Here is a 14,731-nt window from a genome sequence, read left to right as displayed (position 1 = left end):
ACTTGAATTTTTTTTCAAGTTTTAATAAATGTAATTTTTAAAATTCAAATATTCCAGTTCTTTTGCAGGGAGTGTTAAGAGGAATATCATGACCTCAGTCAAGTATAATATGAGGCAATTCTAAGGATATTTACCCCCAGTTCCTACATGTATCATTCTCCCTTACTATCAGTGTAAGGAACATTTCTTTCTCTAATCCCAGTGGAAAACTGTTACGTTAACTCAGGACTTTATTTTCATACGTTTTACACCTGCAGCGGACACTGCAAAATTCATCTCAGAGCTTGAACTGTCAAATTGGCAGGGAGAACAGCAGCTGCTTCTTAAATAATTTATTTATTGCAGCATTTTTTTTTCCTGAACACTGGTAAGAAGTTGACCTTTTCAGCCTGAACGTTCATCTGTGATAGTCCCTTGTGGCAAAGGACAAACAAAAATGACCAAATGGAAGGTTATCTGAGCAGGAGATGGGGACCATTCGAGAGTAGGGAAATTTTGCGCCCTGGCAATCTCTAGAACTGAGAGGTGATCATTTATCTTTAGGAATCTGGTGCTTATCCATAGGGTAAATAAAACCCTAGCACCTCTCTTTTTCTCCCTAAATAGAATAAATAAAAGCTCAAACAGTATACTTCTCTTGGCTTTAAAAACTCAGGCTAGCATTGTGCTACAAAGAGGAAGGTTTACATTATTCATCATTAGGTTGGTTGCCCTCTACTCCCAAGAAATCCCACTCACAGTTAACATGAACTCTATACTAGCCAGTTCCTTTTAGGAGTAGCTCTGAGAATAAAGCCCGTGAGAGATGTCTATACCATACAATGATTCTGTGTTTTCCTGTTGCAGAGAATTAGAATTATAACTCAGGAAGTTTGTGCCAAATGCGTATCTGCCTCTCAGTCCAATTCTAAGACCACTTGCTGTGGCTGTCAATAAAAGAGGCAGGGAATAGGCTGTGGACTTTTTTCCTTTATTAAGTTACCTTTGAAAATAATTTTTAAATTTTACATGCACGTGTATTTTTATAATTAGAAAAAATCAGATATTACTTGAGAAGTTTTAAAGCTAATAAAAAAACTGAAAAACAGAAAATAAAAGAAATGAGGATATTATCATGGATGTTCCCACTGTCCAAAGACAACCTGCTATCAGTTTGGTGTAATTCCCTTTAGCCTGGTTGCTGGCATTTGAACTTTGCATACGTAGCAACCATACAAGTACACTGTTTTGTTTATATTCCATACTGTTCTACACTCTTGATAAATATTCTCCATGGTAACATAATATTCCATAAAATGAAGTACCAGAGTTTATCAACCTTTCCATTATTGTTGGTCATTTATGTTCTATTCATATTCTCAGTTTAAAAGTTTCAGAGTATCTTTGAACCAAAACATATTTCATATTTCAAACTTTTTCTATTTAAACTTATTTCTCATAGTCCTATGAGTCAAATCACTGGGTCATCAGATAAGAACATCTTTGAGGTTTTAAATACATTATGAAAATATATCCCAGAAGCACTGTAGCCATGAACAATAAAGAAACCCTTTTCATAGTAGCTCAGTGTTGAAACTGAGAAGCCAGCTAATGGTGAGATGCCAAGATCCGAGAGAAGAGTATGACTTCACTAGCATCTGCTCTTATTCCACAGTATCTAACATGTTTGACCACATCAAGATCCCAGACGGATAAACTTGCCTTTGATGTAGGTCTACGGGAACATGCCACAGGTAAGTCAACACACCCTAGATCTGTTGATCAGTGGGATCTTGGGCTAGGGGGTCTTGAGAAGGAGGCTGGATGCAAATCATTTGGGATTCCACACCAACCTGGTCAAGAAATAGGTCTGATAGAACTCTGCAGAAGAATAATAATAAAGAATATTATTGGAATGCAGAATGAAAACATAGGAATGCAAAATGAAGGTGAGCACGAGGCTTTAACCACAGTCTGCCAGAGTCTCAAAGAAAAACAATTTTTAGGGGTAGATACTGAAAATAGTAGAGAAGTTAATTCCACATAAAAACCAATGGTAATGAATAACCGCTTTAAAAAACAAAGCATAATGAAGGTTTACATAATAAAGTATAGTCTAGATTTTAAAAAAGTAGTCCCATTTTGTTCTGCAGCAAATCAGCTATTTTTAAAGCAGTGTTTCCAGATGTTAATCAATGATATCCACCTTCATAGATTTGCCATTCCTGTGCATCAACTTTATTATTAATTTATATTTTTCCTTAAATTTACTTTTGTGTTTAAAATTTTATAGACAAAACTAACATCATTGCTGTAAGTAGAAAACTGGTATTGTTTGCTGTAAAAAAGAATATAATGTAAAGAAAACCGTGTCACTCAATAATTGAAGAATGTTGGCAAATATTAGAAAAGTGTTCATGGTATACAAGTTCCAAACTGAAAACTTTCTGTTAGAACCAAAAGGTTTGAAAGTAGTAAAGGAAATGTCTCACTATATGACTCAGTGTTGTTTAATCGCCCTCCACCATTAGCACTATACATCATATACTATGGGAAACACTGGCTATTTTTTTTATTTTAGTTCGATCAAAAATGACAGTCAAGTGGTGGATCCTAAAAAAGATGGTAACCAGGACGATGCAGGTTTAAATGAACAACAGAAGACTAAGATAACTATCAACAAATGTTTCTAGTTAATCAAACAAGGGGCTGGCTTGCTGTAGGTTATTCCAAAGACCAGTGGAACAATGGATAGAAGTAGAAAACAGGCCCGTTTCATCTCAGTGAAGGAAATCACTTTGTAATATCTGCAGTATCCAGCAAAGGAACAGCTGGCCTCGAGATGGAAGGTGTTTCCTGTGGCTGGAAATATTCATGAGCAATCTGTCTGCCAAGGGCATTACGTATGTAATTTCTGCTCCGTTTAGAGGTTGGGCTTAAGGACCAATCAGGATTCTTGGTTGCAGACAGCAGAAACTGACTCCGTTAACTCAAGCAGAAAGAGAGTTTACTGGAAGGATGTTACATAGACTTCCTCTGAAGCTGAGCCCCAGGCTTAGAAATTGGGCAGGAAGAAAGGCCAGGGAAGAGCAAACAGCCTAGGTCACACGGCAGGAAGAGTCTCATTGGAGACAGTCTTTAATATGACATTTTCCCCCAAATAGGAGGGGAGTTCCATTGTTGGGGTCAAAGAAGGACAGTTCAGTTCAGTTCAGTCATGTCCATGTAATTATTCTAAAACTACAGCAGTTCATAAGGAGATGGTCCAAGATTATCTGATTTTACATATGATTTAGAAAAAAAAACTTATAGTTTAACCTGTTTTAAAATTAGCCTCCAATTAAATAAATAAATTTATAATAAAATAAATTTAAAAATCTAGAGATTAACCTAGATTTAATCTGGCGGGAAGGAATCTAGAGTTTACCTGGATCTGTTATTTCTGGATCATACATAGTCATGTCCAAGAACACCTGACGTAAGCCCCCTACCTCTCCTCCTCTTCCCCTTTTTATACAGAGCAGAAGAGTGGGCCTGCCTCAGCCCACTAGGTTTGGTTTTTTGTTTGTTTGTTTGTTTTACTAAAGTCAGATTATAGTTGAATATGATCTGAGGTTGCTTTGTTTCCAGCTAAAGCGTGTTATTCTTAAAATATAATCTCCTCTAAGGTGTTGTCAACCTTTGCTGAAAATTACAAAATGAGTGACGTGACACATTCTGAGTGTAAGCTGACTGACCTCTAAATATAAACTGTCTGTCTGTCTTGGAGCACATAATCAGAAAAGTCATATATGGTCACACTATTTATACCAGTAAAATGACTTTAGACTTTTTGAGACTTGGGAAGAAATTTGAGAAATAACCACTTTCTAGTCATGTGTTCAGGAAACCTGTTTTTTGTTTTTAGTTACTAGAGGCTTCAATAAAAATATAGGGAAATAGCAGAGAATATTACTCATTCTACCACTTTTTTTACCCCAAATTCCTAAAATCAAACTGGGTATGAATTCTGCTAACAGATGAGGGAAACACATGCATCAGCCCAGGTTCAAGCTGGCTTTTCAGAAGCTGACGTTGGCAGAAAGACGGGGGGACAGGGTTGACCAGGTGTTCGTGAAAACCTAGAACCTAAAATAATTTATTTTACCTCCCTCATCCCCAACCCATTTCATGTTCTCCTTGAAGAGAGTCAGCTTGGTATATGTGGGAGAGGGGAAGAACTTCCCGGCCGCTCAGATACAGTTCAGTAAGGCCTGGGGTGAGTCTCCTCTCTTTAAGAGGAGGGTTGCTCAGGAACCGACAGAATAGCATTGCTTCATTTACCCAGGTCATCCTGGGAATGCACTTTTCACTCAGAAGCCGCTTTTGAATTGAAAACAAATAGTTGAGTTGAATCTCTAGGAGAATGTGAGGAGAAGTTTGGAAGCAGTTTCTTGAATATTTCTGGAAGTGTTTCCCCTACACAGTGAAATGATTTGACTGACTTAACAGAACTGATGACCATTTTGCCCTTGGTTTTGCTTAAGGAGTTCTTTCTTTTTTCCCTTTGAAAAGTTTTTGTTGTTTTCTAGACATAGATTTAGGATTTGTTTAGAATTGGGGGAAAAAAACACCGAAAGGTATTTTGGTAGGAAAAAAACACCAAAAGGTGTTAGGTATTTTAGGACCCTCAACTGGCCCTCACATACCCTGCTGACTTGGGGATTGGCCCATTCCTGGGCTCCAGACCACTGCCCTGTCCCCAGGAGAGGGCGAGAGAGCAACAGTGCTCTTCGCCTATGCATCTCTTTAGGACCCCTTCATCCTGACCCCCCTCAGTGGTCCAGTGCACATGATGGATACACGCCTGTCATTTTCCTCTTTGAATGTAGAGACCAGCCTCTTCTGTTACAAAATTTTAAGTCTAGTGTAATCAATGTCATCATATGTATTTATCCAAAGTGAATCAAAGTAATACCTGTACATAAAGAGAGACATAGTGCTCTTTTGCGTACCGAAAGCATCTACCTCTTGCCCCGCGCCTCCCTGCTCTGGACCCCACCTCTCTCAGGCATCCACGTCCAGCTCCTTTAGTACGCTTCCCACTGTGCATAGTCATATGGCTTACTGATCTTTAGTTATTCTTTCCAGATTGGGCATGATATATTGATGTCCTAAATGAATAATAAAAACGCACCTCTTGTGGTCCTCTCTTCTCTATTTTCTCCTTCCACCTGCCTAGTATATTTGCGCCTATTTTTTATATAACTATCAAGTCAATATTAACTACTTACATTGGCATAACTGTAACTTTTATTTGCAAATGAGACTCATGATATACTATGGTCAGTTCACTTTGTGGTATTACTTTTGTGCTTTCCACTACTTAATAATTGTCTTGTTTGTTGCTTTACTTTCCGTGACCTAGTCATTTATTTCCAAACTGCCCCACAGAACAGTAACTGTCCCTGATTAGATCCAGTCACAATAGCTGTTCTGTTGGTTACATCTTCTTAGAAACATACACCGTCATGAGGGAAACTCCTGTTTCCTCTCTCCAAGATTCTGTATTTTCCAGATCTCATGTTTTCCTGCCTTATTGGTTGATCACACCATTTTGGGGGAGCCCGTTTCCCGTAACTTTTACAGAAAATATCCATGGGAGACAAACTGTTGTCTGAAAGTTTCTTAATTTCAGCTTCACAAGTAATTCATAGAAGCATTCTACATGGGAAATATTCTTTTCTCAGCATCCTGAAGGTTTTTTGTTTTCTTCTAGCTTTTGGTCTGGCTGTTGAGACGTCTGTCCACATTATGCTTCCTGATCCTTGGTGTGTGACCTGTTTATATTTTCTGAGATATCTGGATCTTCTCTTTGGCCCTGATGTGTACAGTTCCACAGTGATGTCTTGTCCTGCATCTTTATTGTTCTTTTTTCTTTCTTTCTTGTTCTTAGTCTCACAGGAGTGGACCCTGGTGTGTGTGTGTGTGTGTGTGTCTCCATTCTCCACTGTGCTAGGGACTCTGCGGGCCCCTTCACTATAAAAATGTTTGTCTTTCAGCCTTGGGAAAAGTCAAATATCTTTTAGTTAATGTTCTCCCTTTATGTTCTCTTACTGCTTTCTGAAACTCCTCTAGGTCGGTTTTCTAATTTTCTTTGCAGTCTTGTTTCTAATCTGCTTTTCTTCATTCTTCATTGTGGGAAAAATTTTCAACTTTATCCTATAACCTTCCTGTTTCTTTCTCTCTTTTTCAGGATCAAAGAGATTTCTTTTTCTTTGAAGGGACCCTTCATGGATACTCTCCTAGCTGCTTCATGAATGTTACTTTTTCTTATGCCTCTGAGATGATTAATTCTAAGAATTGTTTGAAGTTATCTTTAGCTCTCTGTAATCTTCATTTTTCCCCTTTCCTCATTTTTTGGTTTGTTCCTGTTGTTCATGTTAGAGACTTTCCTTACATGTCAGCTTATCCCTGGTCCCAGCTGATGTTTAGATCGAGGCAGTAAAAACCGACAGGAAGCCCCAACTGTGTGAGTGGCTTGCCGTGTCTTAAGTTTCACTTTGGGATAATCTAGCAGGGACCTGGACATTGCACTGGATATGCCCAAACAGCAGTATGGTTTTTGTTGGGTAGTTTTGCTTCCAAACTAAACAGTAATCTTCATTTGGATTGGGGATGGTTCAGCATCACGGCTGGCATTCTGGAAGCTGAGGAACGGAGGTAGAGGAAAGGGAGCTGAGATTTTACTAACCAGAGCACCAAATTCCAATTACTCTCCTTTTTCAGCGATACTCTTTAGTTCCACGTCTGACAGTGCCTGATACCTGGAGTGGTTTGTCATTCCACAGATATCACTTCTATTCTTCTGTAGACTGGAGGAGGAAGAGTTGCCTGGCATGCAGGATAGAGAAAAAGATCAAATGTTCCCTTAAAGCTTTCAGCCACTCCTCCTGTTTTCAACCCCATCTTCTATGGTTGCCTTCATAAGGAACTGTTATCTCCAATTCCACAGAATTTCTGGAGAATATGTAGCAGGAATGGCCTTACTTCTTAAGATCAACTTCTCAATCCATTTTCTTACCCAGAGACTGCAGTTGTAGCTTTGTCTTGGCTAAAAGCATCTTTCAACATTCCTTTTCCCAAAATATCAATTTTTCGCCTTTGCTATGTATTTCTCACCTGCTGTCTTAGACCTTATAGATTTAGACCTTTTGAAAACTTCTGATTTTTTTTTCTAGTGAAATTACTGATGATTTAGTAGAATTTCATGGGGAAGGGGTGAGGCAAAGATAACGGTCTATAAGTGGTCAGTAGACCAATGAAGTTATTTCTGAAATATTTGTAGGTGCATATGAAAAAAATATCGTTTTTCTGTATGTATTAAAAATGCTCAAAGGCTTCTATAGCTTTTGGGCTCCAGTGTTCTTCTCCAAACACTGTCTTTCTGTTTGTAAAGAAAATGAAAATGATAAACATACTCAAGAGCAGACGTGGGGGTAACTGGAATGCTTATAGATAAATAGAAATTGAGGTCTGGAGGGTGTGTGCATGTGTCTGTGTGTGTGTGTGTGTTTCAGGGATTCTGAACAGGAGGAAGGAGGATGAGGGGCAGAGTTAGGGACACTGACTTCTGTGATGCAGTCACTAACTCAAGGAGCCTTTGTGCAGGAGAAGCCTGTTGGTGGACCATTCATCCCGCTTCCAAGCAGAGGTCTGAGGGAGAAAAGGTTCGAATTGGTGATGACCTCATCCTCGTCAGTGTGTCCTCTGAGAGATACCTTGTAAGTACCTCCTAACACAAGCCTCTTTCATTTCCAGAATTGCTTCTTTTAGGAATGGATGGCCAGGGAAAACAGAACCACATCCGATTGGGTAGGATAAGATTACCTTTACACAGTATACTTGAGACATGATTAAATTGTCTTTCCTGCCATATTGTCATGGGGCCTGAAATGTAACTTTTTTTTTTTTTTTTTTAAGATTAAAGCACTGTTCCCAGCTTAAATGCCCCCAGGCACTTCCTAAAAAGCCAACAATTGACACATTAGTTTCCTTTAATAGTAGTGTTAGTTGTTCAGTCTTCCAACTCTTTGTGACCCCATGGAATGTAAGCCTGCCAGGCTCCTCTGTGCATGGAATTTTCCAGGCAAGCATACTGGCATGGATAGCCACTCCCTTCTCCAGGGGATCTTCCTGACCCAGGGATCAAATCTGGATCTCCTGCATTGCAGACAGATTCTTTACCATCTGAGCCACCAGGGACTCAGTTTATCACTTTGGTTAGCTCTTGTCTAATTAGGAACAAGCCAGAAAGTGTTGGATATAAAAACATAATTGGAGGGAGAAAGAGAATTGGACATGTTTCAGAGTGTGGGATGTCACAGTGGTTGGAAAAGGCAGGTGAAATTTTGCCCCTGGTAGTGGTATTTGCATACCATACAAGATGTCAAGCAGCATTGACATCAGGCCCTTAAGGGATGGGGGCAATTCCTTACAGATCAGAGAAATGTCAGAGATAAGTTTTTAAGTTTCTCAGCACCAGTTCTGCCAGCAGATTTTACTTTGTCTAGACCAAAGGCTGGATTAATTTTTCCCAATTGTAAGTCCCCTTCTCCTGCCAAGGATAGATATTTTGTAACTTCCTGTTGAATTTGAGATCCAGCTGAGGGGATGAAGTCAGCATGTCTGCCACCTCTGTAGCTGCATACTTCCTCTTCCCTGAATAAAGTGTCCCACTTTGAAGCTGCTTCAAGATGGGGTGGAGCACTCTCCCACAGTCTAGGTAGAAAAAGCCTGATGAGAGTAATCCTTGAAATTCTAGGTGAGCTGCTTCTGTCAGGACTGGCCTGGTGATTTAAAGGATGTCTCATTTCTGTTTCTGCTGCAGCATCTCTCAATATCAAATGGTAACATACAAGTGGATGCCTCCTTTATGCAGACACTCTGGAATGTACATCCTACGTGCTCAGGAAGTAGCATCGAAGAAGGTGTGCTTCTTTCTGTGCGTCCAGCTCTCAGCCCGCCTGTTTGTCTTGTGCTACGTATATTGACGTATTTTGTGACTTTCCAGTTCTGGCACGGGTGTCTCGGTACCCACTTAGTGTGATTTTTGGTTCACCTGAATTCCTTTCTCTCATGTTAATATGGATTATTTCCTGTCCTGATTTCTGATTTCATGAGCACTTCTGACATGATTTTTCAATTCTTTCAACGTACCATTGTTTTGGCACTGTGTGCGTTCAGGACCTTGGAGACAAACCTTTCTTCTCCCACTGACTTTTCAGTTTTATTTATGGTTATAAGTATACAGACCTTAGCAGGTTCAATTTTAGAAGACATTATTTGCCAAGAAGGTGATATTTTTTATATTTCTCCCCAATGCATCTCTCTCTACAGGTGGGAGGAGGACTTTCTCTATAATAAAAGGATGTTTGGCCATTTGTTTTTACTTATATTTATGGAAGTCCATTTAAAAATAACAAATGGCATTTTCTCCATATTTTATTTCTCCCTTAGAAGTAAGATCATCAAAGTTTGTTCAGCATATTCTATTTTTTGGAGCTAGGCAAAGTCAATAACACCTTTCAAGTTATATAATAAATACACTGGCATTATTTTACTCATGGGTAATATCACTGCTGAGCAGGATAATCAGATGCCAGTGACCTAAGGGATATCACATCATATTCTAGGACTTTATAGCAAGATCAGAATTTTTTAAAAATACTCATATCACAGGTTCTAACCCTATTTTAAATCTTGAGTCTGTGAAACCTCTTTCTATTAGATGATGTTGGAAAATGGAAAATTGAGAGTTGTCAAGGTGATACCCCAGTTTCAGGAGGCATCACAGCTAACTTGAAAAATGAGGAAGCAGCAAATTTTTAACTCTTTTGGCAACTGAAGGAAGGCTTTTCAAAGGCAGGATGTGTTCAGCTCTCTTCTTTCACACCAGAATTCACCCACTGCTCTAAATGTTTTGTCAGTCATTCCCTTTCTCTCAGGAACCAAGGAATCCCAGGTTAAAATATTCCCTGAGGAAGTTTTGACCGAATCTTCTCTGCATTAATTTTGTTCATTTCCACTATAGGGATAATATTAATGCCCAGTCCCACAAGAGGGTTTGTGGAGATTAACTGCAAATCATTTCACAACAATGCTTTTAAAAGTTTTGAGTGCCCTTGTGGTAGAGCTTGGGCAGCTGATCACTTGCGTTATCTGACTCTGCAAAATGTTCTCTCAGCATCTGCTGGTGAGAAACCCACTTCAGCCCTTGAGAAAAGGAGTGCTCCTCCTCGTGACCCTTCTCTCCTGATTATTGCCCTGGTATATTTCAATTAAGAAATGTTGTAAACCGCCAGCATTTGGCAGCTTCCTCCATGCCATAGAATATTGATTGGAGAAGCCTAGGGACTGTAAATGATGGGCTGCAAATGGAGCATGGCTGTGCCGTTGTAAGATGATAGATCATTTAATCAAGAACGTGATCATGGAAGGGGTTAACTTTCTAAATAAGTTGGCTGTTAACAGTGCCCCTACAGTATATCATGAATTATTTTAATGCAAAAAAATATACAATTGTAAATATTTGTACAGTAAAAGAGAGGAAGATGAGAAAATGACTTGTAAACATTTGAGGAAAGCTTAAGAGGAACTTGCCTTACCTGGACAGATGGAGAAAATGAACTAGGGAATATCAAGACTATCCCTGTATAAGATGTATTGATAACACCCTTTTCTCCCCTGGCATGACTTTTCCTTCTTACTATTATAATCCAACACTCAAAATAGTTTCACAGGCCCTAGAGTGATCTAATTATGTGATTTTCTCAAAAAATCCTGATACAGACATTGAACATATTAAGTCCATATGTCTCCTGAGAACAGACTAGTTGGGAGAAATTTTTATTTCAAAGGGATGACAAATTCCGCTTCTTCATGTAAAGTAAAGTTCATACTGGGACCCTTCCCCTGCTACCATGTTTTTTAAATGGAGACTTGCCGTTTATTTGAAGACTATTTGGTCATCATGTCCTTGAAGTTCATTGTTTCCTATCCGTCTCTGAACTCCATGGCTGTTGAGATTCCTTTCCTGATTGTGAAAGCTAAGGGCTAGGTGACAGCTGCCTCTCTGCTTGGCCACTCAGGGATTCCGGAATGTCATTCTGCCTTCTCTTGGTGTTGGGATAGCATTCAGGTTTGATCTGTGTTTACTTAACATGTTCGGAAACTAGCTACTCCTAAGAAAGCTCAGAATAAGTTTGCTTCTCCTTTCCCAGTATCATCTTACTTTCTCATGACTGCAATTTGATTTGAAACTTACCACAAAATGTACACATCCACATTGTAAGAGCTTATCCAGGAACTTGGTGTTGGGTCTATTTATGTCCTCAACAATTGGAAAATCCTTATCTTCCTAAGAGCAGCAAGTCAAATTTCCTTTTGGTTGTGTGTGTATTTTTTTAATGTATTATTTTATTGAGGCATAGTTGATATACATTGTATTAGTTACAGGTAACCTTTTGGCTTTTAATGACATGAATTGACATTGTTTTCACCTTCCCTTTTGATACTGGGCTTGTTCATCTCTGAAACCCTATTTAGCTTTCAGTGTTAGAATTGGTTTTTTTCTACCTGAGGCCTAAACTCGTGGAATCTGTCGTTTCCCAAATGCTTCTCTCTTTGTGTTTTCTAAAATAACTGACTCAAATATGTTCTCATTATTCAGCTTCCTGTCAGCTCATGGTAGGACATAATTCTGTTACAGGATACCTACTTGGTGGGCATGTAGTACGTCTTTTCCATGGTCACGATGAGTGTTTGACGATACCATCTACAGACCAGAATGATTCCCAGCACAGGTAAGCCAATAGCTTCCTCCTCCTTCTCTTGTCTCCTGTCTCTGGTGACTCAGACTAAAAATTTTGCATTTGGATATGTCCGCCAATGAATTCTGTAAGTGTTGGTTAACTGACAGACTTCTGTCCAGTCGTGAGTTGCAGTTGTAAAACAGGAAAGGCAGTATGCTCAAGTTTGCTCACAGGAATAGCATGCACATGCTGCTTCTTAGGCAAGAAATTCCATCATGCTTTTCAATCCCATTGTTTTCTTTGGTTACTCTGGAATCTAAGGAGTTTCTGGTAGCTTTAATTGCAGACTTAAGCCCCCATTTTGGTGATGGAAATCAGGGTAATCATTCTAGTGAGTCTGTGCACTTATATACATTATTCACCAGGTTCTTCAAAGGTAGATCATCTCTGTTACTCCCCCTTTTATGTGCTATGAAGGTGGAGTTCAGTGGTTTAATTCTGCTTATCACCAAATAGGATTGGAGAAACCAAATGTCAGTATCCAGACAGAGCTGGATTTAGCAGAGGACAGTGCCGAAGGGAGTGTGTAGAAGGAGCTGCTGAGGATGGTGCTTTCTCTGGTCCTCTAGTTATCCTCTCGGTGGATGTGTTTCCAGAATTCAAAGTCAGGAGATGGAAGATGTTAATCTAGATCTTAACTTCATGCTGAAGCATCCTTTTGTATTCTGTTTATATACAGAGGAACAGAGTATACAAACTTGGCCTCTGTAATTGTGAAACCCTGATATATTTTAAAAACTCAAGTCTCAGATCCAAATTAAACTGAACTTGATATAGCAAAGAATCCACCTGCAATGCCAGAGACCCCAGTTCAATTCCTGGGTCGAGAAAATCCGCTAAAGAAGCGATAGGCCACCCACTCCAATATTCTTGGCCTTCCCTTGTGACTCAGCTGGTAAAGAATCCACCTGCAATGCGGGAGACCTGGGTTCGATCCCTGGGTTGCGAAGGTCCCCTGGAGAATGGAGAGGCTACCCACTCCAGTGTGCTAGCTTGGAGAATTCCATGGACTGTGTGGTCCATGGGGTCACAAAGAGTCAGACACGACTGAGCAACTTTCACTTTCACTTTTTCACTTGAGACAACAGTGAGTCTGATCTCCCTGTTGTCTAATACGTCCTTTGTTTTTGCATGACACCTGTGGGAACCTCATTAACTGCATTTCTTTACTTTGTTAGAAACACAGGTTCACATCTACACATGTTAGAAATCGTCTAACTCAGGCTCCTGCCAAACATCACACACTGGATGATTTCAGTTGGGACCCTGAAAACCAGAGATGCTAACTCTCTAGCCAGGGCTCCTTCCTTATTTCATGTCCTAAATGACACTCAGGAGCACTGTGCTTGAGTGTGTTATTGTACATCTTAGAAACTATCCCTTGGCAATGCTGTGCTGTGCTTAGTTGCTTAGTCATGTCTGATGTTTTGCCAACCCCAGGCTCCTCTGTCCATGTGGATTCTCCAGGCAAGAATACTGGAATGGGTTGCCAGGCCTTCCTCTAGGGGATGTTTCCAACCCAGGAATCGAACCCTGGTCTCCTGCATTGCAGGCGAATACTTTACCATCTGAGCTACCAGGGAAGCCCATCCATCAGCAATGTCTATTGTTCTGAGCCTCTCCCGACTCACTCTGTCCTCTGTGTGTCCGTTTGTGGGAACCAGATGTGACCCAGATGGTGTTTAGGACACATAAAACACAGACCTCTGGCAAGTGCCTGATTAATTCTCATCCCGTGGCTCATGGTTATCTCTGAGTAGAAAAGAGGCTGAGTTGATGTCCATTGGAATTAAAGATTCCCTATGCTAAATGACGTTATATGATCCTATTCAGGTGCGATTTTCTTTTCCTTGTTTTTAAACTGTAAGGTTGTGCAGTAGCCCAAGTGCTGTCTCTGTAATATCTTATTCTGCTGCATTAAGGGGAAGGCTTGCAGAACTGAAATTTTGTGAGTAGGTTGTGCAGAGTTGTCTACATCTAAGATGGAACACGTTGGAACTCACTAGTTCTTTCCATCCCATTCTTTTTTTTTTTTTTTCATTCCTATTCTTTTTTAAGGAAAGAAATTTGGAAAAAATTAAAATAACCTGTACATGGCCCTTTATCCCACTCCCTCACCTCCACATGCACACATGCGTGCGCGCACGCACACACACACACACACTCACATGTCATTACATTTAGAATGAAATTAGAAGCAGCCTAGGCAGAAACTGTGCTACTTGGAGAAGCTTATCATTTTCTGGGCATTCCTGTTGAGTGGTTCAACAAGATCCTGACCCAAAAGAAAGTTTGGACAAGAATTTGAAAGAAGATGCTGGGGAGAGGAATTCCCAGAATGGGCCCCCGAGCCAGGCTTGCATGCCATCATTGAGTTAAGGGTAAAGGTAGCTTTCCTTTGAGGATTTCATGTGAGCTAATTTGTATTTTGGAATAAAATAGATTAAAAACCTAGATAAAAAAAGAAATAGATAAAAAAAAAATTAAAAATTTGTAAGGAAGCATGAAAGGGTTGAGACTGGGTTGTCAGCAGTGGCTCCTTGTACTGGAACTTGGATCTTTGTAGTCACTGGTCTCTCATTCAACACAGGATGCTTTAGCATTACTTGATGTCTTTGTGAGGTGAGTGATAAGCCTCATCATTGTCATGAATCATCAGATAAACCCCCAGAATGGGCCAGGATGGCCAGGAGTACCAAAATGTGGGAGAGCGCAAAGAAATAGGAAGTTGAGAATATTCTAGGAGGTCCCCACAGCCAAGAAATCATGCAAGTGATTCCACTGTAATGGGGCTGGCTTTCCAGAGGAAATAGCTTGTATTCCTTGTAAAACCTGAGAGCAGCCAGGCCCGTGAGAGGCTGACCCTCCCAGGGTGCAAAGCCAAAAGGATAATCTAGCGT

At 40.0% G+C, this 14,731-nt stretch overlaps 1 protein-coding gene across 5 annotated transcripts in view; it reads left to right on the top strand.

Moving 5' to 3' along the window:
* RYR3 (ryanodine receptor 3) overlaps positions 1 to 14,731 on the top strand; it is a 557,802-nt gene that overhangs the window by 246,883 nt on the left and 296,188 nt on the right. For all 5 annotated transcript variants that reach the window (XM_027553458.1, XM_027553456.1, XM_027553457.1 and 2 more), the window contains 4 exons: positions 1,655 to 1,733; positions 7,630 to 7,742; positions 8,849 to 8,948; positions 11,729 to 11,822. In XM_027553458.1, the coding sequence (XP_027409259.1) occupies positions 1,655 to 1,733; positions 7,630 to 7,742; positions 8,849 to 8,948; positions 11,729 to 11,822 (386 nt within the window). The remainder of the gene's footprint in view (positions 1 to 1,654; positions 1,734 to 7,629; positions 7,743 to 8,848; positions 8,949 to 11,728; positions 11,823 to 14,731) is intronic.

The sequence above is a fragment of the Bos indicus x Bos taurus genome, chromosome 10 (genome assembly GCF_003369695.1).
Source record: "Bos indicus x Bos taurus breed Angus x Brahman F1 hybrid chromosome 10, Bos_hybrid_MaternalHap_v2.0, whole genome shotgun sequence".
NCBI classification, from domain to species: domain Eukaryota; kingdom Metazoa; phylum Chordata; class Mammalia; order Artiodactyla; family Bovidae; genus Bos; species Bos indicus x Bos taurus.
This window is presented reverse-complemented; position numbering and strand designations above follow the sequence as displayed.